Source organism: Electrona antarctica (assembly GCF_951216825.1).
Source record: "Electrona antarctica genome assembly, chromosome: 21".
Lineage (NCBI taxonomy): Eukaryota > Metazoa > Chordata > Actinopteri > Myctophiformes > Myctophidae > Electrona > Electrona antarctica.
In genome coordinates, this window is record NC_136802.1 from 26,788,724 (window position 1) to 26,813,146 (window position 24,423).

General features: G+C 42.9%; 1 protein-coding gene across 4 annotated transcripts in view; it reads right to left on the bottom strand.

Moving 5' to 3' along the window:
* Nucleotides 1-16,949: 16,949 nt before the first annotated feature.
* The window catches only part of dennd4c (DENN/MADD domain containing 4C), an 80,472-nt gene continuing 72,998 nt past the window's right edge, over nucleotides 16,950-24,423 (bottom strand). For all 4 annotated transcript variants that reach the window (XM_079491675.1, XM_079491676.1, XM_079491677.1 and 1 more), the window contains 7 exons: nucleotides 23,904-24,108; nucleotides 23,339-23,449; nucleotides 22,836-22,973; nucleotides 21,522-21,639; nucleotides 20,664-20,817; nucleotides 19,925-19,989; nucleotides 16,950-19,386 (listed from right to left, as the gene is read on the bottom strand). In XM_079491675.1, coding sequence (XP_079347801.1) covers nucleotides 19,250-19,386; nucleotides 19,925-19,989; nucleotides 20,664-20,817; nucleotides 21,522-21,639; nucleotides 22,836-22,973; nucleotides 23,339-23,449; nucleotides 23,904-24,108 — 928 coding nt within the window. In that variant the 3' untranslated portion in view covers nucleotides 16,950-19,249. The remainder of the gene's footprint in view (nucleotides 19,387-19,924; nucleotides 19,990-20,663; nucleotides 20,818-21,521; nucleotides 21,640-22,835; nucleotides 22,974-23,338; nucleotides 23,450-23,903; nucleotides 24,109-24,423) is intronic.

Genomic DNA, 24,423 nt, shown 5'->3' on the forward strand with positions numbered 1-24,423 from the left:
CCTTACTTTCAAGACCGATTTCAGAAGAAGAAAACCAACAAAAAAGCAGTGTGAATTGTCTGGAACCAGTGGCGCAGTGTGATAGAACCCTCCCACATGATCGGGAGATGGTGAGTTAAAAACCCCACTCAAGTCTTTACTTTCAAGACCGATTTCAGAAGAAGAAAACCAACAAAAAAGCAGTTGAATTGTCTGGAACCAGTGGCGCAGTGCTTTATGACACTGCCACATGATCGGGAGATGGTGAGTTCAAACCCCACTCAAGTCCTTACTTTCAAGACCGATTTCAGAAGAAGAAAACCAACAAAAAAGCAGTTGAATTGTCTGGAACCAGTGGCGCAGTGTGTTAGGACGCTGCCAAATGATTGGGAGATGGTGAGTTCAAACCCCACTCAAGTCTTTAATTTCAAGACCGATTTCAGAAGAAGAAAACCAACAAAAAAGCAGTTGAATTGTCTGGACCAGTGGAGCAGTGTGTTAGGACGCTGCCACATGATCGGGAGATGGTGAGTTCAAACCCCACGCAAGTCTTTACTTTCAAGACCGATTTCAGAAGAAGAAAACCAACAAAAAAGCAGTTGAATTGTCTGGAACCAGTGGCGCAGTGTGTTAGGACGCTGCCAAATGATTGGGAGATGGTGAGTTCAAACCCCACTCAAGTCTTTAATTTCAAGACCGATTTCAGAAGAAGAAAACCAACAAAAAAGCAGTTGAATTGTCTGGACCAGTGGAGCAGTGTGTTAGGACGCTGCCACATGATCGGGAGATGGTGAGTTCAAACCCCACGCAAGTCTTTACTTTCAAGACCGATTTCAGAAGAAGAAAACCAACAAAAAAGCAGTTGAATTGTCTGGAACCAGTGGCGCAGTGTGTTAGGACGCTGCCACATGATCGGGAGATGGTGAGTTCAAACCCCACTCAAGTCTTTACTTTCAAGACCGATTTCAGAAGAAGAAAACCAACAAAAAAGCAGTTGAATTGTCTGGAACCAGTGGCGCAGTGCTTTATGACACTGCCACATGATCGGGAGATGGTGAGTTCAAACCCCACTCAAGTCCTTACTTTCAAGACCGATTTCAGAAGAAGAAAACCAACAAAAAAGCAGTGTGAATTGTCTGGAACCAGTGGCGCAGTGTGATAGAACCCTCCCACATGATCGGGAGATGGTGAGTTAAAAACCCCACTCAAGTCTTTACTTTCAAGACCGATTTCAGAAGAAGAAAACCAACAAAAAAGCAGTTGAATTGTCTGGAACCAGTGGCGCAGTGCTTTATGACACTGCCACATGATCGGGAGATGGTGAGTTCAAACCCCACTCAAGTCCTTACTTTCAAGACCGATTTCAGAAGAAGAAAACCAACAAAAAAGCAGTTGAATTGTCTGGAACCAGTGGCGCAGTGTGTTAGGACGCTGCCAAATGATTGGGAGATGGTGAGTTCAAACCCCACTCAAGTCTTTAATTTCAAGACCGATTTCAGAAGAAGAAAACCAACAAAAAAGCAGTTGAATTGTCTGGACCAGTGGAGCAGTGTGTTAGGACGCTGCCACATGATCGGGAGATGGTGAGTTCAAACCCCACGCAAGTCTTTACTTTCAAGACCGATTTCAGAAGAAGAAAACCAACAAAAAAGCAGTTGAATTGTCTGGAACCAGTGGCGCAGTGTGTTAGGACGCTGCCACATGATCGGGAGATGGTGAGTTCAAACCCCACTCAAGTCTTTACTTTCAAGACCGATTTCAGAAGAAGAAAACCAACAAAAAAGCAGTGTGAATTGTCTGGACCCAGTGGCTCAGTGTGTTAGGACGCTGCCACATGATCAGGAGATGGTGGGTTCAAACCCCACTCAAGTTCAAACAAAAAAATAAAGGTCCAGGGTGCAATCCCACCCCAGTCTTTACTGTGACACTTTGCTTTCCACACTGACATCAAGTAGCACAGAAAAGCTGTGTTGTAGTAACCATCAGTTAGCTCAGTGTGATGAGAGGCTGTCCTTGGGAGCCACAGGTCCAGGGTTCAAATCCCACATTAGGCATAACTGTGACACTTTGCTTTGCACACTGATTTCCTGAAGGACAACTTTAAAGCATCCCAGAAATTCAACATGATTGTGTGCCGGTAAGTGGCCCAACGGATAAGTCAGATGATATCCGTAGTATACCTAGTAGAAGTGTGCCGGTTCAAACCCGACATACTCCTAGTAGGCGGTGATGGTTCAAATCACTGACACCTAGAGTAGGAGTGGCCCTGTGGATAAATCAGATGATATCCGTAGAATACCTAGTAGAAGTATGCTGGCCGACATACTCCTACTAGGATGCTGCTAGTTCAAATCACCAACACCTACAGTAAGTAGGACCGTGTGCCGTTAATTGGCCCGGTGGATAAATCAGATAATATCTGTAGAATACCTAGTGGGATGGTGCTGGTTCAAATCACCACCACCTAGAGTAGGACCGTGTGCCGTTAATTGGCCCGGTGGTTAAATCAGATAATATCCGTAGAATACCTAGTGGGATGGTGCTGGTTCAAATCACCATTACCTAGAGTAGGTAGGACCGTGTGCCGTTAATTGGCCCGGTGGTTAAATCAGATAATATCCGTAGAATACCTAGTGGGATGGAGCTGGTTCAAATCACCATCACCTAGAGTAGGTAGGACTGTGTGCCGTTAATTGGCCCGGTGGATAAATCACATAATATCCATAGAATACCTAGTAGGATGGTGCTGGTTCAAATCACCATCACCTAGAGTAGGTAGGGGGTCAGGTAAGAGTATGTAGGGGCTGTGTAGGTTGAGGTGTAGATAGGGGGAGAGTAGGCGAGGGTTGGTCAGGTAGGGGGAGATTAGGCGAGGGGGGCGGGGGGAGCAGGCGATGTGGAGAGTAGGCGAGGGGGGGGCCAGGCAGGGGGAAGAGTAGGCGAGGGGATGGCAGGCAGGGGGAGAGTAGGTGAGGTCTGCCAGGCAGGGGGAGAGTAGGAGAGTAGGAGAGGAGGGAGGCCAGGCAGGGGGAGAGTAGGAGAGGGGAGAGGCCAGGCAGGGGGAGAGTAGGTGAGGGGGGAGGCCAGGCAGGGGGAGAGTAGTCGAGGGGGGAGGCCAGGCAGGGGGAGAGTGGGGAGGCCAGGCAGGGGGAGAGTAGGAGAGGAGGGAGGCCAGGCAGGGGGAGAGTAGGCGAGGGGGAGGCCAGGCAGGGGGGGAGGCCAGGGGAGAGTAGGAGAGGAGGGAGGCCAGGGGAGAGTAGGAGAGGAGGGAGGCCAGGCAGGGGGAGAGTAGGCAGGGGGGCTCTTCCTATTTTTAAAAAAAAATAATTTTAGAAAAAATAAAAAAATTATAATAAAATATTTATAATATTTTTATAAAAAATGATTTTTTTTTTAACTTATTTACTAATTATTTAAAAAAAAGTCAGGAAGACCCCTGCCTGGCCTCCCTCCTCTACTACTGCCTGGCCCCCCTCGCCTACTCTTCCTCTGCCTGGCCTTCCCCTCTCCTACTCTCCCCCTGCCTGGCCTCCCTCCTCTCCTACTCTCCCCTGCCTGGCCTCCCTCCTCTCCTACTCTCCCCCTGCCTGGCCTCCCCCTCACCTACTCTCCCCCTGCCTGGCCTCCCTCCTCTCCTACTCTCCGCCTGCCTGGCCTCCCTCCTCTCCTACTCTCCGCCTGCCTGGCCTCCCTCCTCTCCTCCTGCCTGGCCTCCCTCCTCTCCTACTCTCCCCCTGCCTGGCCTCCCTCCTCTCCTACTCTCCACCTCACTTGCCCCCCCCCCCCCCTCACCTAATCTCCCCCTACCTACTCCTCCCCCTAACTGACCAACCCTCGCCTACTCTACCACTATCTACACCTCAACCTACTCTGGCCCCTACATACTCTTACCTGACCACCTACCTACTCTAGGTGATGGTGATTTGAACCAGCACCATCCTACTAGGTATTCTACAGCTATTATCTGATTTATCCACCGGGCCAATTAACGGCACACGGTCCTACCTACTCTAGGTGATGGTGATTTGAACCAGCACCATCCCACAAGGTATTCTACGGATATTATCTGATTTATCCACCGGGCCAATTAACGGCACACGGTCCTACCTACTAGGTGATGGTGATTTGAACCAGCACCATCCTATGTCGGGTTTGAACCGGCAGACTTCTACTAGGTATGGATATTATCTGATTTATCCACCAGGCCACTTAACGGCACACGGTCCTACTTACTGTAGGTGTTGGTGATTTGAACTAGCACCATCCTAGTAGGAGTATGTCGGCCGGCATACTTCTACTAGGTATTCTACGGATATCATCTGATTTATCCACAGGGCCACTCCTACTCTAGGTGTCAGTGATTTGAACCATCACCGCCTACTAGGAGTATGTCGGGTTTGAACCGGCACACTTCTACTAGGTATACTACGGATATCATCTGACTTATCCGTTGGGCCACTTACCGGCACACAATCATGGTGAATTTCTGGGATGCTTTAAAGTTGTCCTTCTGGAAATCAGTGTGCAAAGCAAAGTGTCACAATTATGACTAATGTGGGATTTGAACCCTTGACCTGTGGCTCCCAAGGACAGCCTCTCATCACACTGAGCTAACTGATGGTTACTACAACAGAGCTTTTCTGTGCTACTTGATGTCAGTGTGGAAAGCAAACTGTCACAGTAAATACTGGGGTGGGATTGCACCCTGGAACTTTATTTTTTTGTTTGAACTTGAGTGGGGTTTGAACCCACCATCTCCTGATCATGTGGCAGCGTCCTAACACGCTGAGCCACTGGGTCCAGACAATTCACACTGCTTTTTTGTTGGTTTTCTTCTTCTGAAATCGGTCTTGAAAGTAAAGACTTGAGTGGGGTTTGAACTCACCATCTCCCGATCTTGTGGCAGCGTCCTAACACACTGTGCCACTGGGTCCAGACAATTCACACTGCTTTTTTGTTGGTTTTCTTCTTCTGAAATCGGTCTTGAAAGTAAAGACTTGAGTGGGGTTTGAACTCACCATCTCGCAATCATGTGGCAGCATCCTAACACACTGCACCACTGGTTCCAGACAACTCGATTGCTTTCTTGTTGGTTTTCTTCTTCTGAAATCGGTCTTGAAAGTAAAGACTTGAGTGGGGTTTGAACTCACCATCTCCCGATCATGTGGCAGCGTCCTAACACACTGCGCCACTGGTTCCAGACAATTCAACTGCTTTTTTTGTTGGTTTTCTTCTTCTGAAATCGGTCTTGAAAGTAAAGACTTAAGTGGGGTTTGAACTCACCATCTCCAGGTCATGTGGGAGCGTTCTAACACACTGCGCCACTGGTTCCAGACAATTCAAACTGCTTTTTTGTTGGTTTTCTTCTTCTGAAATCGGCCTCTAAAGTAAAGACTTGAGTGGGGTTTGAACTCACCATCTCCCGATCATGTGGCAGCGTTCTAACACACTGCGCCACTGGTTCCAGACAACTCACACTGCTTTCTTGTTTGTTTTGTTCTGGTACCATATGGTAACCAATCTGGTAACAGACAACTAGGGTTAGGGTTAGGGTTAGGGTTAGGGTTAGGGCTAGTGTCCGTTGGGGGGTAATTGTGTGATTTAACATGGAGTTGATGAGAAACCGTGAAACACCCAACCCACCCTCAACAAAATCCGGGATGCCTTCAACTTGATAAGAAAATGGATTAATGGGATTGATATGCCTTTGAATGTGTTGGTTGATAGGTCGTTGGTTTTTTTCTTCTGAAATCGGTCTTGAAAGTAAAGACTTGAGTGGGGTTTGAACTCACCATCTCCCGATCATGTGGGAGCGTTCTAACACACTGCGCCACTGGTTCCAGACAATTCACACTGCTTTTTTGTTAGTTTTCTTCTTCTGAAATCGGTCTTGAAAGTAAAGACTTGAGTGGGGTTTGCACTCACCATCTCCCTATCATGTGGCAGCGTCCTAACACACTGCACCACTGGTTCCAGACAAATCAACTGATTTTTGGTTGGTTTTCTTCTTCTGAAATCGGTCATGAAAGTAAAGACTTGGGTGGGGTTTGAACTCACCATCTCCCGATCATGTGGCAGCGTCCTAACATACTGCGCCACTGGTTCCAGACAATTCACACTGCTTTTTTGTTGGTTTTCTTCTGGTACCATATGGTAACCAATCTGGTAACAGACAACTAGGGTTAGGTTTAGGGTTAGGGCTTGTGTCCGTTGGCGGGTAATTGGGTGATTTAACATGGAGTTGATGAGAAACCGTGAAACACCCAACCCACCCTCAACAAAATCCGGGATGCCTTCAACTTGATAAGAAAACGGATTAATGGGATTGATATGCCTTTGAATGTGTTGGTTGATAGGTCGTTGGTTTTCTTCTTCTGAAATCGGTCTTGAAAGTAATGACTTGAGTGGGGTTTGAACTCACCATCTCCCAATCATGTGGTAGCGTCCTAACACACTGCGCCACTGGTTCCAGACAACTCAACTGCTTTTTTGTTGGTTTTCTTCTTCTGAAATCGGTCTCTAAAGTAAAAACTTGAGTGGGGTTTGAACTCACCATCTCCCGATCATGTGGTAGTGCCCTAAGACACTGTGCCACTGGTTCCAGACAGTTCAACTGCTTTTTTGTTGGTTTTGTTCTGGTACCATATGGTAACCAATCTGGTACCAGACAACTAGGGTTAGGGTTAGGGTTAGGGTTAGGGTTAGGGTTAGGGTTAGGGCTAGTGTCCGTTGGGGGGTAATTGTGTGATTTAACATGGAGTTGATGAGAAACCGTGAAACACCCAACCCACCCTCAACAAAATCCGGGATGCCTTCAACTTGATAAGAAAAATGGATTAATGGGAATGATATGCCTTTGAATGTGTTGGTTGATAGGTCGTTGGTTTGTTTCTTCTGAAATCGGTCTTGAAAGTAAAGACTTGAGTGGGGTTTGAACTCACCATCACCCGATCATGTGGCAGTGTCCTAACACACTGCGCCACTGGTTCCAGACAATTCAACGGCTTTTTTGTTGGTTTTCTTCTTCTGAAATCGGTCTTGAAAGTAAGGACTTGAGTGGGATCTGAACTCACCATCTCCCGATCATGTGGGAGCGTTCTAACACACTGCTCCACTGGTTCCAGACAATTCACAATGCTTTTTTGTTGGTTTTCTTCTTCTGAAATCGGTCTTGAAAGTAAAGACTTGAGTGGGGTTTGAACTCACCATCTCCCTATCATGCGGCAGCGTCCTAACACACTGCATCACTGGTTCCAGACAAATCAACTGCTTTTTTGTTGGTTTTCTTCTTCTGAAATCGGTCATGAAAGTAAAGACTTGAGTGGGGTTTGAACTCACCATCTCCCGATCATGTGGCAGCGTCCTAACACACTGCGCCACTGGTTCCAGACAATTCACACTGCTTTTTTGTTGGTTTTCTTCTTCTGAAATCGGTCTTGAAAGTAAAAACTTGACTGGGGTTTGAACTCACCATCTCCCGATCATGTGGTAGTGTCCTAAGACACTGCGCCACTGGTTCCAGTCAATTCAACTGCTTTTTTGTTGGTTTTGTTCTGGTACCATATGGTAACCAATCTGGTACCAGACAACTAGGGTTAGGGTTAGGGTTAGGTGATGGACAAGATGGAAGTGATGATGAATTTTAACTGACAAGAAAGGAAACGGGTAACAATCAGTAGTGCAAAAAAACCAAAGGCATAATCAAGCAGCTTCTTGCTTCGTGCTCCCATGTTATCTCTATGTATACCAGCTTTTTCGAAGCTTGGAATAAACAGCTTTTTTTTGCATGATTTTTTTCTCCTGAAAACTCAACTTTGAGGCAGCTTTTAAAAGCTGGGTTTTGGCTTCGAGTTTTCACATTTTTCAAATCTGAACAAAAAAAGGAAAAAAATAGCAAATTTCTGTTTGCTGGACTCAAACAGAATTATACTAAGGCACCACCATTTTTGTGATTTTTCGGTTAGTGTTTTCCCATTTTTCAATTCTGAACAAAAAAAGGAAAAAAATAGCAATTTTCTTTTTGCTGGATTAAATTGAACAAACATACTTATACTAAGGTCCCTTGACCAGTTTTTGTTATTTTTCGTTTAGCGTTTTCCCATTTTTCAATTCTGAACAAAAAAGGGAAAAACTAGCAAACTTCTGTTTGCTGGAATCAATTTAAACGAACAAAAATCACAAATGTGTTTTTTATATGTTGGATTCAGATTCAAATAAGGCAATTATACTAAGGTCCCCTGACCCCAACCCCCATTGGTTTATAAGATACATTTACATGATTTCATTATATTCATATAAGACATTGAAGAGTCTTAGAGTGAGCTGACTCAGCGGAGACTGCTGAGTGAGTGTTTGGCATGCGTCTGACTTGGACGTTGTGTGGCTAATTGTGCAGAGAGAAAAGTGATATTAACTTCTTTGTGCAATGTCGAATTTATACTTGGCTCAACGGAGTCATGCCCTTTACTAGAAATATATATATTTCAAAGTTCTCCAGAATTGAACTAGGAGATCTGGGACTTGAACATGGAACATCTGTGTTGAGAGCCTGATCATCGGACCAGTAGGCTACACCATCTCTCAGAATTGTTGAAGCGTTCCTTTGTATTTTAGCCTTCAGTTAAGTAAACTTTATTATTTGATCCCTGAAATCCAACATCATAGAAGAAGAACACGTTTATCCACAGTCACAAGGGGGCGCTCTGTAGTAGTCTGTAGTACCAAGACGATCTGACGACGAAGAAAGAAGAAAAGTAACGAGTGTGTGTTCTGGTCCTGTTGATTGAGCTGAGCAGGACCTAGAAACCATATATATATATATATATATATATCTATGCTAGAAACTGGCTCCTGCTCATGATCAGACTCTCAACACAGATGTTCCATGTTCAAGTCCCACATTTCCTAGTTCAACTTCAATTCTGGAGAACTTTGAAATATTGCCTATATAGTTAATATCACTTTTCCAAGTCTGACGCAAACACGCCCAACACTCACTCAGCACTACAGAGCCTGCCTGGGAATCAGGAGGCTGCAGGTTCAAGTCCTGGCTCTGACATAGTGTCCCAAAATCATGAAAATATGACAAAATATATTATGCCGTCCCAAACCATGGACTATAGTATGTCGTTTTTTCATGATTTTCATCTTTTTTTCAAATCCTCCAAAATCATGAAAAACGACATGCTATATATAGTATGCCGTCCGAAGCCATGAACTATAGTATGTCGTTTTTTCATGATTTTCATCTTTTTTTCAAATAGTCCAAAATCACAAAAAACGACATGCTATAGTAAGCCGTCCGAAAAAAATTATAACTTTGGCATGCTACTAGTCCTATATACTTACACCTAGAATCCCCATCCAAACCTATTTAGGTTCATCTTACGGTGGACATGTTTGCCTGAAAAGGAATCATTGAAATGTTTCATAGTTTTAGAAATATAGTGCTTTAAATTTGAGAAATTTCTAATGGCAGATAGTGGCACGTCAAAAATTCATTCACCTAGAAACTCCATTCACACTTTTTATAATTCAGCTTTCTGTGGAGACACATGCTGGAACTTTTTACTTTGAAATGTTTTGTAGTTTCTGAGTTATTTAAGTTAAACGCCCAATGCATTCCCAATGGCAATAGCACAAACTTTGGCATGCTACTAGTCCTACATACTTACACCTAGAAACCCCATTCAAACCTATTTAGGTTCATCTTACGGTGGACATGTTTGCCTGAAAATGAATCTTTGAAATGTTTCATCGTTTTAGAAATATAGTGCTTTTAAATTTGAGAAATTCAGAATGGGGGTCAATGGCAGATTTTGGCAAGTAAAGATTTGAGTGGGGTTTGAACCCACAATCTCCAGATCATGCAGCCAGTGTGCTAAGTCACTGATCTACTTACTACCTGCCACAACACAGTCTGCTGTTCCCTTTGAGTACAACATTGATACAAAAATAAAATACAAAAAATAAAATAACAGGAGATGTGTCTATTGTTTCTTTTGCTGTTGTTATGTTCGAATGTTTATGAACCACAATGGAAACAAGTCTCTGGCTCTTCTGTCATTATCTATTCGGCCTTTTAAGAACAGCATGCACAGTGGCTCACTGGGTACAGAGCCTGCCTGGGAATCAGGAGGCTGCAGGTTCAAGTCCTGGCTCTGACATAGTGTCCCAAAATCATGAAAATATGACAAAATATATCATGCCGTCCCAAACCATGGAATATAGTATGTCGTTTTTTCATGATTTTCATCTTTTTTTCAAATCCTCCAAAATCATGAAAAACGACATGCTATAGTATGCCCTCCGAAGCCATGAACTATAGTATGTCGTTTTTTCATGATTTTCATCTTTTTTTCAAATAGTCCAAAATCACGAAAAACGACATGCTATAGTAAGCCGTCCGAAAAAAATTATAACTTTGGCATGCTACTAATCCTACATACTTACACCTAGAATCCCCATTCAAACCTATTTAGGTTCATCTTACGGTGGACATATTTGCCTGAAAAGGAATCTTTGAAATGTTTCATAGTTTTAGAAATATAGTGCTTTAAATTTGAGATATTTCTAATGGCAGATAGTGGCACGTCAAAAATTCATTCACCTAGAAACTCCATTCACACTTTTTATAATTCAGCTTTCTGTGGAGACACATGATGGAACTTTTTACTTTGAAATGTTTTGTAGTTTCTGAGTTATTTAAGTTAAACGCCCAATGCATTCCCAATGGCAATAGCACAAACTTTGGCATGCTACTAGTCCTACATACTTACACCTAGAAACCCCATTCAAACCTATTTAGGTTCATCTTACGGTGGACATGTTTGCCTGAAAAGGAATCTTTGAAATGTTTCATCGTTTTAGAAATATAGTGCTTTAAATTTGAGAAATTTCTAATGGCAGATAGTGGCACGTCAAAAATTCATTCACCTAGAAACTCCATTCACACTTTTTATAATTCAGCTTTCTGTGGAGACACATGCTGGAACTTTTTACTTTGAAATGTTTTGTAGTTTCTGAGTTATTTAAGTTAAACGCCCAATGCATTCCCAATGGCAATAGCACAAACTTTGGCATGCTACTAGTCCTACATACTTACACCTAGAATCCCCATTCAAACCTATTTAGGTTCATCTTACCGTGGACATGTTTGCCTGAAAAGGAATCTTTGAAATGTTTCATCGTTTTAGAAATATAGTGCTTTTAAATTTGAGAAATTCAGAATGGGGGTCAATGGCAGATTTTGGCAAGTAAAGATTTGAGTGGGGTTTGAACCCACAATCACCAGATCATGCAGCCAGTGTGCTAAGTCACTGATCTACTTGCTACCTGCCACAACACAGTCTGCTGTTCCCTTTGAGTACAACATTGATACAAAAATAAAATACAAAAAATAAAATAACAGGAGATTTGTCTATTGTTTCTTTTGCTGTTGTTATGTTCGAATGTTTATGAACCACAATGGAAACAAGTCTCTGGCTCTTCTGTCATTATCTATTCGGCCTTTTAAGAACAGCATGCACAGTGGCTCTCTGGGTACAGAGCCTGCCTGGGAATCAGGAGGCTGCAGGTTCAAGTCCTGGCTCTGACATGGTGTCCCAAAATCATGAAAATATGACAAAATATATTATGCCGTCCCAAACCATGGACTATAGTATGTCGTTTTTTCATGATTTTCATCTTTTTTTCAAATCCTCCAAAATCATGAAAAACGACGTGCTATAGTATGCCGTCCGAAGCCATGAACTATAGTATGTCGTTTTTTCATGATTTTCATCATTTTTTCAAATAGTCCAAAAGCACGAAAAACGACATGCTATAGTAAGCCGCCCGAAAAAAAAATTATAACTTTGGCATGCTACTAGTCCTACATACTTACACCTAGAATCCCCATTGAAACCTATTTAGGTTCATCTTACGGTGGACATGTTTGCCTGAAAAGGAATCTTTGAAATGTTTCATAGTTTTAGAAATATAGTGCTTTAAATTTGAGAAATTTCTAATGGCAGATAGTGGCACGTCAAAAATTAATTCACCTAGAAACTCCATTCACACTTTTTATAATTCAGCTTTCTGTGGAGACACATGCTGGAACTTTTTACTTTGAAATGTTTTGTAGTTTCTGAGTTATTTAAGTTAAACGCCCAATGCATTCCCAATGGCAATAGCACAAACTTTGGCATGCTACTAGTCCTACATACTTACACCTAGAAACCCCATTCAAACCTATTTAGGTTCATTTTACGGTGGACATGTTTGCCTGAAAAGGAATCTTTGAAATGTTTCATCGTTTTAGAAATATAGTGCTTTTAAATTTGAGAAATTCAGAATGGGGGTCAATGGCAGATTTTGGCAAGTAAAGATCTCCAGATCATGCAGCCAGTGTGCTAAGTCACTGATCTACTTGCTACCTGCCACAACACAGTCTGCTGTTCCGTTTGAGTACAACATTGATACAAAAATAAAATACAAAAAATAAAATAACAGGAGATTTGTCTATTGTTTCTTTTGCTGTTGTTATGTTCGAATGTTTATGAACCACAATGGAAACAAGTCTCTGGCTCTTCTGTCATTATCTATTCGGCCTTTTAAGAACAGCATGCACAGTGGCTCACTGGGTACAGTCAGCAGTCAGCTCACTCTAATTCAATATACAATTCGATATAGGCCAAATATTGAATTGAATATAATTAAATGTAAATGTGTCTTATAAACCCATGGGGGTTTGGGCACTTTGTGTGCAGGACACGAAAATAAAAGAAGCAATCAAAGCTAAAAGAGTTCGAAAGTGAACAGCCCCGACATTGTTCAGTTCAAAATGAAGTAATGAATTACGCCGACACGCCACCCATACGACGTTGATACGCCGTCTCTCTCTGGACGGCGTATCAACGGCGTATCAACATCCGCTCACGACGTCGGACTGTTTTTGTCCAAAAACATTTTTTTTGTGATTTCAGACAGTTGAAAGTGAGCTGAAAATGAACTACGCCGACCCGCCGTGCGCACGACGTTGATACGCCTTCTCTCTCTTGGACCGCGTAGTAACGGCGTATGGACGTCCGCTCACGCCGGAGATTTCCTCAGTGATAGAATGAATAAGTTACAGCTATAACTTTAATGGATTTAACAGATGGAATGAATTATTACAACTAGGCCTAGTCTTTAGTGGATTTATTTGATACAATTAAGCGATGGAATTAATCATTATAACTAAATGTCTTTAGTAAAGAAGTCAAATGTAAATAAACATTTATATTAAAATAGCTTAAACGTGACAAATGTCTTTGTCTGTGCTTGGTGACTTTAGGTTTGGTTCTTCATTAGGTCTGGCTCTTTAGTCCACTGGTAACGTATGCGCCTTGTTGATATGAGGTCCGGGGTTCGCCTCCCAGCCGAGGTTAGACTTTGAACCACAGTGTTTCTTTCTACCGTAGCTACATTGTTTTTTCTATCACTGAGTGGAATCAAACCAAGGAGGATCTCTCACACTTCAAGACTTGAGACGGTAGACCACTGTTAATGTTAAATGTTGTTATCTAAAATGCCTAACAACACCAACGACAGAAACATCTAGCTGCCCTCTGAACACTAGCCACTTTACACAGCGAGTGAGCTGTAGTATAGGCCCTACAAAGGAAATGCATTCATTCATTATTTGATCCCTGCGATTAAATCCAACTGGTGTCGTCAACATAGACATTATTACTGTCACCAGGGGGCTCTGTACCAAGACGATCTGACGACGAACTGGAAGAAAATGTATTCGTGTCACGTGTGGTCCTGCTGATGAGCTGAGCAGGAGCCTGGAGGACATCCATCCAGCCATGGGGAGGTCAGAAGCAGAGAAAGGTGAAAAGGAGGAGGCATGGCGTCACATTCCCCTCAGCTGTCTGGATGTATGTGACAATCCACTCTCTGGAGTCTGGAGGTGATGGAAGGAACCCATCATCAGCCACACTCAGCGACGGATACAGGTCCAGTGCCAGTGGGCACCTCAATGTTAAATTACCATCCCCAAAACGTAAGTCTATGCTTTGGAAAATGGTTGGAATAATAAATGTAAAGTATATAATTTGAACATGCCCAGTACATCTTTAAAACAACTGTATTGACCCTTCAATTCCTTGTTTATCCCCGAAATGACTGCACATCACAGGTTTTGTATTTTGTAGAAATATAGGGCCATAATACATATATAGTGTATTTGGCATCATTGGCATCATTTATCAAATAAATCAGGTGCCCACTCAAAAAATGACTTTCACCTAGAAACTCCATTCACACTTTTTATAATTCAGCTTACTGTGGAGACACGTGCTGGAAGTTATTACTTTGAAATGTTTTGTAGTTTGAGTTATTTTCGTCTTTTTTCAAATCCTCAAAAATGATGAAAACCGGCGTGCTATTATAGCACGCCGGTTTTCATCATTTTTGAGGATTTGAAAATACTATAGCACTGCTATAGTATGCCGTCCGAGGCCATGAGCTATACCCCATGGTCTCGGAGTGTTTTTCGTCTTTTTTTAAATCCTCGAAAATGATGAAAAACGGCATGCTATAGTATGTCATCCGAGGCCATGGGCTATAGCCCATGGTCTCGGAGTGATTTTCGGCTTTTTTTCAAATCCTCAAAAATGATGAAAAACGGCATGCTATAGTATGCCGTTTCGCAGTGATTTTCGGCTTTTTTTCAAATCCTCGAAAATGATGAAAAACGGCATGCTATAGTATGCCGTCCGAGGCCATGATCTATAGCCCATGGTCTCGGAGTGGTTTTCGTCTTTTTTCAAATCCTCGAAAATGATGAAAAACGGCATGCTATAGTATGCCATCCGAGGCCATGGGCTATAGCCCATGGTCTCGGAGTGATTTTCGGCTTTTTTTCAAATCCTCAAAAATGATGAAAAACGGCATGCTATAGTATGCCGTCCGAGGCCATGATCTATAGCCCATGGTCTCGGAGTGGTTTTCGGCTTTTTTTCAAATCCTCAAAAATGATGAAAAACGGCATGCTATAGTATGCCGTCCGAGGCCATGATCTATAGCCCATGGTCTCGGAGTGATTTTCGTCTTTTTTTCAAATCCTCAAAAATGATGAAAAACGGCATGCTATAGTATGCCGTCCCAGGCCATGGGTTATAGCCCATGGTCTCGCAGTGATTTTCGTCTTTTTTTCAAATCCTCAAATATGTTGAAAAACAGCATGCTATGCCGTCCGAGGCTGTGGGCTGAACTTGAACCCACAACCTGTGGCTCACATGTAGACAGCAGCTTATCACAGAGTGCCACCATGCTCTCTGAGGGTCTCCTCAGCTTTCCATCTCTTTCTTGTGTTCTTCTGGATGTTATTCTCCAAAACATGCTGCAGCATGAAATTAGGAGGAACTAAGCTGGATTTGAATTCACAACCTCTGGCTCATCATCTTAACAAGGGTGCCACTGAGCTCATTGTGATTTCAAGTTGTAAAGTTGTTCTTCTTGGTGTCACTTTTCAAATGGGGCCTTGGGATCATGTACAGAGCATTGGCAGCCAGCCCAGGTGTGTTGGTCCTGTTGATTGAGCTAAGCAGGACCTTGAAACCTGGCTCCTGCTCAGCTCAATCAACAGGACCAGAACACACACTCGTTACTTTTCTTCCAGTTTATTTGATATTTCTAAGACTATGAAACATTTCAAAGATTCCTTTTCAGGCAAACATGTTCACCGTAAGATGAACCTAAATAGGGTTGAATGGGGTTTCTAGGTGTGAGTATGTAGGACTAGTAGCATGCCAAAGTTTGTGCTATTGCCATTGGGAATGCATTGGGCGTTTAAGTTAAATAAAGTTCTGTCATGGTTTCTCCTCTGTATTATCTGATTAACATCCACGATAACACTTAAAAGCACTAGACACCTTTGATGCACAGCAAACACCATTAAAATGCTCTGTACATGATCCCAATAGGCCCCATTTGAAAAGTGACACCAAGAAGAACAACTTAAAACCACAGAGAGCTCATTGGCACCCTTGTTAAGATGATGTCCATGGGAGCCAGAGGTTGTGAGTTCAAATCCAGTTGAGTTCCTCCTACTAAATTGTTTGTTGTAGCTTATAATCGACATTCAACAGTGCAGAACTAATGTTACTATGGGTGCGTTCGGAAATGCGCAATGTGGTCAGTTTGTTGAGTGTGGTGGGCGGTGACGTCACAGAGACAGAGTGTGTTCAGTGTGCCTTATTTACGAACGACCACAGCTGTGACGCATTCACACCGGACAACGTCAGCTTCAGTGCGGGCACTCGGCAAACCCGGTGCGCAGTGCACTGGATTTTTGAACGACAACGCACCGAGTGCCCTGAATAAACGAACGACAAGAGAGTACACCAGTGCGTTCAGGGCGCATTTCCGAACGCACCCTATATGTGAACTGCATTGTAATAATTGTATCGAATGCAATACATTTTTCATTAATATGTAGATGCTTTCATAAGGCCATATATTATTTTAATATTAATAGTTTCAAAGGCTTTGACTTCTCTTTTTTACATACTAAGTTAACTTGAATTTAGCCAGTGTTTTTTTGTGTGCATACATTCTCATCCATATTATGATTAAAACAGCAGGTTTTCACACCCGACACAGGAATTTCAAATCCTATTCATGTAACCAAATGGATTCCATTTGTACACTCTCAGAGTTAAATTAACTTTGATTTTACAATATACATTGGGGGGTCCCAGAGATAGAAATGCCATTAAATGGGGGACCGTAGCCTAATTCAGGTCAAACCTGGGGCCCTTGAAATTAAAATGGTTGAGAATCACTGCTAGAGCCGTAAAGACCCTCTCTTATGGGGGGTCCTTGGCATATATTTTCAAATGGGGGTCCGTGGGCTAATTAGTGTCAATTTGGGGGTCCTTGACATGAAAAGGTTTTGGGAAACACTGGCATAAAGAAACTGACTCACGGTTAGTATTCAATCAGGTCACATAGTTATTTATTGCAGCACAACTGTGTGTACACATTTAAATCCATTCCACAGGACGGTAAGAGATCGCTTAAACCATTGATAAAGAATCATCTTTTCTGTACAACCTCTGGCCAGACGCACCATAATCTCCGCTACAATGAGACCAGATTTCATAGTACACATAAAGAGGGTCTGGGGGGGTGTGACTTAAAATCAATTTATAATAACGAAGCTCCAAAAGTGGAAAAAAAGCATTGTGTGCGAGCCAAATTGAATCATGACAATAATAAATAAGTTCATAGATTTAAATTCCAAATTGATCATAATTTCTGTTTATGGAAAAAAAAAGCAAGTATGTTTGGTAACCTGCAAAGCGGGGCACAAAACCCCTTCCCCGGTGCAGTATTATGTGCCATTCAAAGCTCTAATTGTCACCACTTTAAGATATCATTCAAAATGACTGGAGAGGCAATATTATACACTGATGCTGTGTGTGAATCTTAAAAGTCTAACATGTCAGCAAATAGCATGCCTTATATAAATGAAAAAAACAAAACAAACAAGATTTCATAAACCAAGCGATGTTCAACTATGCCATGATACAACTATATTAAGAGTCGATGAAAAATTACCCCTAGCACTTGACAAATAAATGACTAAATTAATCATAACAATAAGGCATATTAGCTGAACAAGTGCCATGCTGTATATTGTAGTTTAAAAGAAATTAAAGGGATCGTGACATTAAAAGAAAAGATTTTGTAATTTCTCTTATTTCTTTGAGGTTTTCTGAGCTCAATTGCACCCAAAAAACCTGAACTTTTAACATTCAGTAGATTTTCTGTGGTCTGGGTTTTTTTATGCTCAAACAAGTGCTCTGATTTGTCTGTGGAGTCCACAAATCCCATATATGACAAAAGGATTTGCCAGCAGATGTCACTGTTGAGGGATTTTGCCTGTTCTCATTGCAGCTCAAGAGGCTTCAGAACACACAGAGAAAACCCCAGACCACAGGAAAAAACACTGAATGTTCAAAGTTCAAGTTGTGTGGGTGCAATTTGAAACCTTTAAGACAATACACAGAGTTGTAGGCCTGCTGATTATTGCCGTCTCCAAGGCACTGCAGCACGTTTCCGTTTGCTGACTGTTGCAAGTCCATTTTTACACCCTCAGTCAGAGCACTAGAACACATGATTTAGTGTGAATGCTGCTTCTCAGTAATTTGGCATGCAATTTCCCTTCCAAAAGACTTTGTTATGATGTTCCTGCCCACTTCAAAATGGTTGGTATTGGAAACGTAAAAGCGATCGATTCACTCCCCCGCGGACAGGAGCAGGTTAATATTTAAGACCTGTACTTGCGGCGCACATCAGGGCTTCTGGAATGTTCCGAAACTAACGACTCGATTGTCCATGGCCTCAAGTCGTCCTCTCCCCCGTTCACATGAGCAGCCAGTCGACACATATTTACACAGAGGACAACTACAACCTGTACATTTGCATTGAAACAAAACACTCAACATTCATTAAGACTCAAGATTGGTAGAAAGACTCATCAAGGCATCAAGACTTGTTTGCCTCCTAAAAAAAAAGGCAACCCTGGTTTCAGATTGTTTTCCCCCTCCCAAGTAGAAAAATATGTACAAAAAAAAAAGGTAGATAGATGGACTGGTGTTACTGTTTTGTGAAAGTGCACATACAAACAAACTGCTGGAGGTCTATACACAGTCGGATGGTCTATCAACTCATACAGATCAAGGAAAACTACAAATACGTCTGGGCAGAGCCATTTAAGAAGATTAAGTAATAATGCGTAAAGAGCAGGGATAAAATCATTCTAGACTGGGCAATGACTGTAGGACCACACACACACACACACACACACACACACAATACAGCCATTCCATATACGATCTGTAAAGAAACACACCTCACCCGGACCCCCCGAAGACTCACCTGCAAGGTTTCCATCCAAGCAATTCACACACACACACACACACACACACACACACACACACACACACACACACACACACGCTCTTGCATACAAGTGGTTTGCTTGGAAAGACCAAAATATAGCAAGGATGTGGGGGAAAGAAGAGGAAATAAAGCACACAAAAGGCATTTTCCAGGCACAGAGAGGGGGGGAAAGTACCATCTTTGGGCAAAGTCGAAAGTGTAAAAAAAAACAAAAAAACATTACAAAACTTTCTTTCGATAACATGATCCGGGGCCCACAATCTACCCTCAACCCACCCCTCCCTCTCCCCCTGGGTCCTGGGTGCTGGGTTCTAGGGCGACAGCCTGGCACTCAGATGAAGGGGGCTCCGAAGGCCTTGAGGCACCACTGCACGCTGGAGCCTGGAGGCTGGTCGATGCGGTGCAGAGCCTGGAGCTGCTCTGGGCTCAGTTCATCGTAGGCCAGACGGTACTCCCTGTCGAAGGCCTCTGCACATAATGCGTACAACATGGGGGAAGAGAAACAGTTATTACATAAATTAATACATTAAAAACAATATACAAAAAAGTATTTAAAGCTGCTGTAAGCAATAATATTTCAAATTTTTAAAGAGCTTTTTTTTTTTTCCTTTTCTTTTTTTTGTATTCAGACAGCCAGCAAAAAAATGTAGTCTCTGTGACACATCTAGGGACCTCAATCTGCAGTCAAAGATTTTCCTAGAAGCTTTGTCATTGGTCGATTTGCCTGTCTGCTTCCTGATTGGTTAGTCATTGCGACCGGGTTTTTTTTCCGACCAATGACAAAGCTTCTAGGAACATCTTTGAATGCAGATTGCGGCCACTAGATGTGTCACAGAGACTACATTGTTTTTGGGAGTGTTCTACCCATTGCTGGCTGCCAAATAAAAAGTCATTAAAGTTTTGACATATTATTGCTTATAGCAGCTTTAATCAGGCCACGGTTTATACATTTAAGCACTGCTTAGATGTTTTTACTGAAGTGCTGTACGGCGTACGCGTCACTTACCCACGTCAATGTTCTCTCTTCCCAAAGCCACCAGTGCGAGGAACAGGATCTCTCTATAGATGCTCCTAAGGGAGAAAGAATAATGTTTGAGTGGTGCAACCACTCCAAGGAACAGCTTTGTCCCGGTGGGACTATGGGACTATGTTTAGAGTACCAATAGGGGGTGCTGTTGCACCACTCGCTTCAGACTGGTCTGATTTTTTTTTTCTGTTTACATCGCAGTCGCCACAGCACACATCATCTGAACCAGATGGAAACGGATGATCCGCGGTGGCGACCCCCGATAGGAATTAGCCGAAAGAAGAATACTGCAGGCTGGTAGCATAAATGTAGTGCCACCGCCTGCGTCCACTTTAACCCATTCTGGGGCGGGAACACCTTTTGGCGTTTTAAGCGCTAATACTTTAGCTATTGAAAAATAGCAGATCTACAAGCTCATAGTGCGCCACCGAGTGGCGCGCTACGAGCTTGTAGGTCTGCTATTTTTGAAAAATCATGATACGTTTTTAACTCAAATCTTTGTTTCTGGGGGGTTCCTGGAATAACATATTTTCAGATGGGGGTCGGCGACCAATTACATATATTTTTTGGGGGTCCTTGACATGAAAATGTTTGAGAACGACTGACATAAAAACGAGGGTTTTTCAGAAAGCTGTCAGGATATTTAGAAGAAATCTGTAGAATCGAGCTCAGGTCTAAATGGGTTAATTCAAAGGAACTCCGGGTGAACGAGGCTGACCTCTTCCGTTTGCCCTCTGGCTGTCGCTTGACCTCTCGGAGGAGCAGGTTGATGGGTCCGTACACGTCGTTGGTCTGGATGTTGCGGACGATGGTGTTGAGGAGGGTGCGTGTCTCCTGGTGGTCCGTGGGAGCCAGCGTACCCTTCTTCTCCCCTAATTTTACAACACATTAAATAGTAAGTGTCACATTAACCCATTTTTGGAGCGGGAACCCCTTTTGGTGTTTTAAAGCATTACGTTATACTTTAGCTATTGAAAAATAGCAGATCTACAAGCTCATAGAACTCATAGAAAGCTATGAACTTGTAGGTCTGCTATTTTCTGAAAAATCGTGAAAATGTGCCTCAAATCTTTGAATATGTATTATTACAGAGTGAACATTTTAACTCAAAGCTTTGCTTCTGGGAGGTCTCTGGAACACCATATCTCCAGATTTGGGGGGGGGGGGGGGGGGGGGGCATATTACATAGGGTCCTTGACATGGAATATTGAGCACCACTGATACAGAAACATAAGGTTTTTCAGAAAACTGTCAGGATTTTGAAGATTTTTTTTAAATGTTGACATCAGGCCTAAATGGGTTAAATTTTAATTGATTAACTTAACAGAGGATTTTACGGCAAAGCTTCAGATCTTACCATAAAAGTCCAGTGTTTGGATGAGTCACAGTAATGCACAGTAAATCAGTGTGTATTTTACAGTTAAGTGTTCCCATGACTTTTTTATTTCTTAAGCCAGGGGTTCTCAACGTTTTTGGCCCGGAAATGCTTAGGCAATGTCTCGGGACTATGGGATCTTCTCTTGGCAATATCGTATTTTTCTTAGGACCCAGAATGAGGAGAAGGGGGGTTACTTACACAAGTTTCTCCAGAGCTGGTAGAGGGGATCTCCAGGATCCTGATTCAAGTTGATGTTGTCCCACAAGAGCTGGATGTACACCTGCTTGCTGTCCTGGGACAAGGACGTCACTGGTATCTACAAAAGAGACACACAACGTTTTTCTAACTCTGAATCCTGATTGATTCGAGAGATTTTAAATCTCTTACTCTAATAATACACATAGAAAAATAACATCTGCAGTGTGTATGTACCAATTCAGAGCACTGGGAGTCAAATACGTTACTTAACCCATTCTGGGCGGGAACCCGTTTTGGTGTTTTAATCGTTATGTTATACTTTAGCTATTGAAAAATAGCAGATCTGCTATTTTTGAAAAGTTGTGAAAATGTGGCGCAAATCTTTGAATATATATTCTTTCAGAGCACACGTTTTTTAACTCAAATCTTTGCTTCTGGGGAGGTCCCTGGAACAACATATTTTCATACGTGGGTCAGCGGCCAATTACATACATTTTTTGGGGATGACAGATGTAGTCACTACGACCACAAATAGAAACTAGCTAGCCTAGCCACCAAGTTTGCTGCGCTCTGAGAGAACAGTGGTGCTCATTTGAACCACGGCTAGAAGGCTGTTTCAACCAAGCAGATTGCTTCCTTGAAACGACCCGTTGTATAAATCAAAATTCTAAAACGGTTAGTCCCAATACTTGATTCTGATTGGCTGGTTACCGTCACGTGACCGTTAACCGATAACCCACACCTTCAATCACTTTATATCATTCCCAGCTGATTCCGCAGCTCTGTAGCTGTACTGGGGAAGGGGAGCGCTTGATTGCCTTACAAACCCATGCCATGCGGGAAAATGTTCGTCGACTACCTGTTTTCCCTGACGAAAACTAAATGGAAACTAAATGAAAACTAAGCTATGATGACTAAAACTAAGGCTACTGACAATTTTGTCAACAGATAAAAACTAGACTAAAATGTTAGGAAGGGACTAGTGCACAAGAGATCCAGTATAAGTCATTTTACACTTGGTTGCATGCTAAAAATAGCAGATCTACAAGCTCAACCAAGAACTTGTAGATCGGCTATTTTCAGAAAGTGTACAATCAGTCATTACGACGGCATCAAGGCCCGCCAAAATACATTTTAGTCGACTAAATCAACTGTAGATTTAGTCGACTAAGATCTTATGATATTTAGTCGACTAAAACTAGACTAACACTAAAACATTCCAAGGTGACTAAAATGTGACTGAAAGTATTCAACTATTGAAAGAGACTAAAACTAAAATCTAAATTTGCTGCCAAAAACAACACCGTCTCTAACCTGTACTCCGTTGTTGCAGTGCTCAGAGGTGAGGATGAGTCCAGGAAGGTGACTCGGCAGGTCCAGGCGGCGGAAATACCACACCAGGTTCCAGAAGATGATGGGGTGCTGGCTCAGGAACTTGTGAGTGTAGATCACCTGGCACCACATATTACAGTGTTTAACTCACAATGGCACGTTCTACATCAGGGGTGGGCAACTTTGACGATTGAGAGGGCCACTATATTTCCACACTCACTCCCTAGATGTAGTCACTACGAACACACATGTCCCAAGAAACTAGCTAGCCTAGCCACCGAGTTTGCTGCGCTCTGGGAAAACAGAGCAGCTGAATTCTTTGTTTTGATTAGGTGTGGAGTGGTGTTCGTTTGAACCACGGCTAGAAGGCTGTTTCAACCAATCAGATTGCTTCCTTGAAACGACCTGTTGTATAATTATGGTTTAAGAACTAGCGGTTAAAGTAATGTGTAATGTAATGTGATTGGCCTGTGTGGGTGAGTTACCTGATCTCCCTCGTTTTCCAGCAGGGTCTCCAGCTCTTTGCGTAGCACCAAGGGGCTGAGATAGGGCACGGATACGGGCTCGGGGTTCGGCCTCTTTGCTCTCACACCATCCTGTCACAGGAACACAACACATAATCCAGCCAACCATTAATCTATGCGATGAATTTAGACTCAAAAATTGATGGTGAAATAATGTAATGATGATAATGTCAGTGGTTCTCAAACATCTTCATGTCAAGGACCCCAGCAATCTTAAGAAATTGGCTGCCGAACCCCTATCTGAAAATATGTTGTTCCAGGGACCCCCCCAGAAGCAAAGATTTGACTTAAAATTTTTCACTCTGAAAGAATATATATTCAAAGATTTGTGCCACATTGTCACGATATTTCAAAAATAGCAGATCTACAAGCTCATAGCGCGGCACCGAGTGCCACGCTATGAGCTTGTAGATCTGCTATTTTCCAATAGCTAAAGTACAACATAATGCTTAAACACCAAAAGGGGTTCCCGCCCAGAATGGGTTAAAAGTTCTGGTGCGTCATTTAAAAAAGCAAAGCAACTCACCGCCACCTCGTGCAGGCTGGAAGGTAGGCTGGTGGTCGAGATGCCATGTCCTGGTCTCTGCGACGACGACGAGTCCAGGCACCGCAGGGGGCCGCCCACGCTGTTGCTGCGCGTCAGCGACGCGCTACTGCTCCGCTGGTGCTTCCCCGCGGCCTGGTGCTCCACCAGACCCAGGGGGTCCGACTGCGCCGGCTCTGGAACAAGACTGGGGCACACACACACACACACACACACACACACACACACACACACACACACACACACACACACACACACACACACACACACACACACACACACACACACACACACACACACACACACACACACACACACACACACACACACACACACACACACACACACACACACACACACACACACACACACACACACACACACACACACACAAAATGGTATTAGCGAGAACAGTTACGGCTGAGATGGTGCTAGCACAAACAGAGAAATTGGGAATTAACAAGACAGTGACAACAACAACAACAACGCACCATGACGGCAG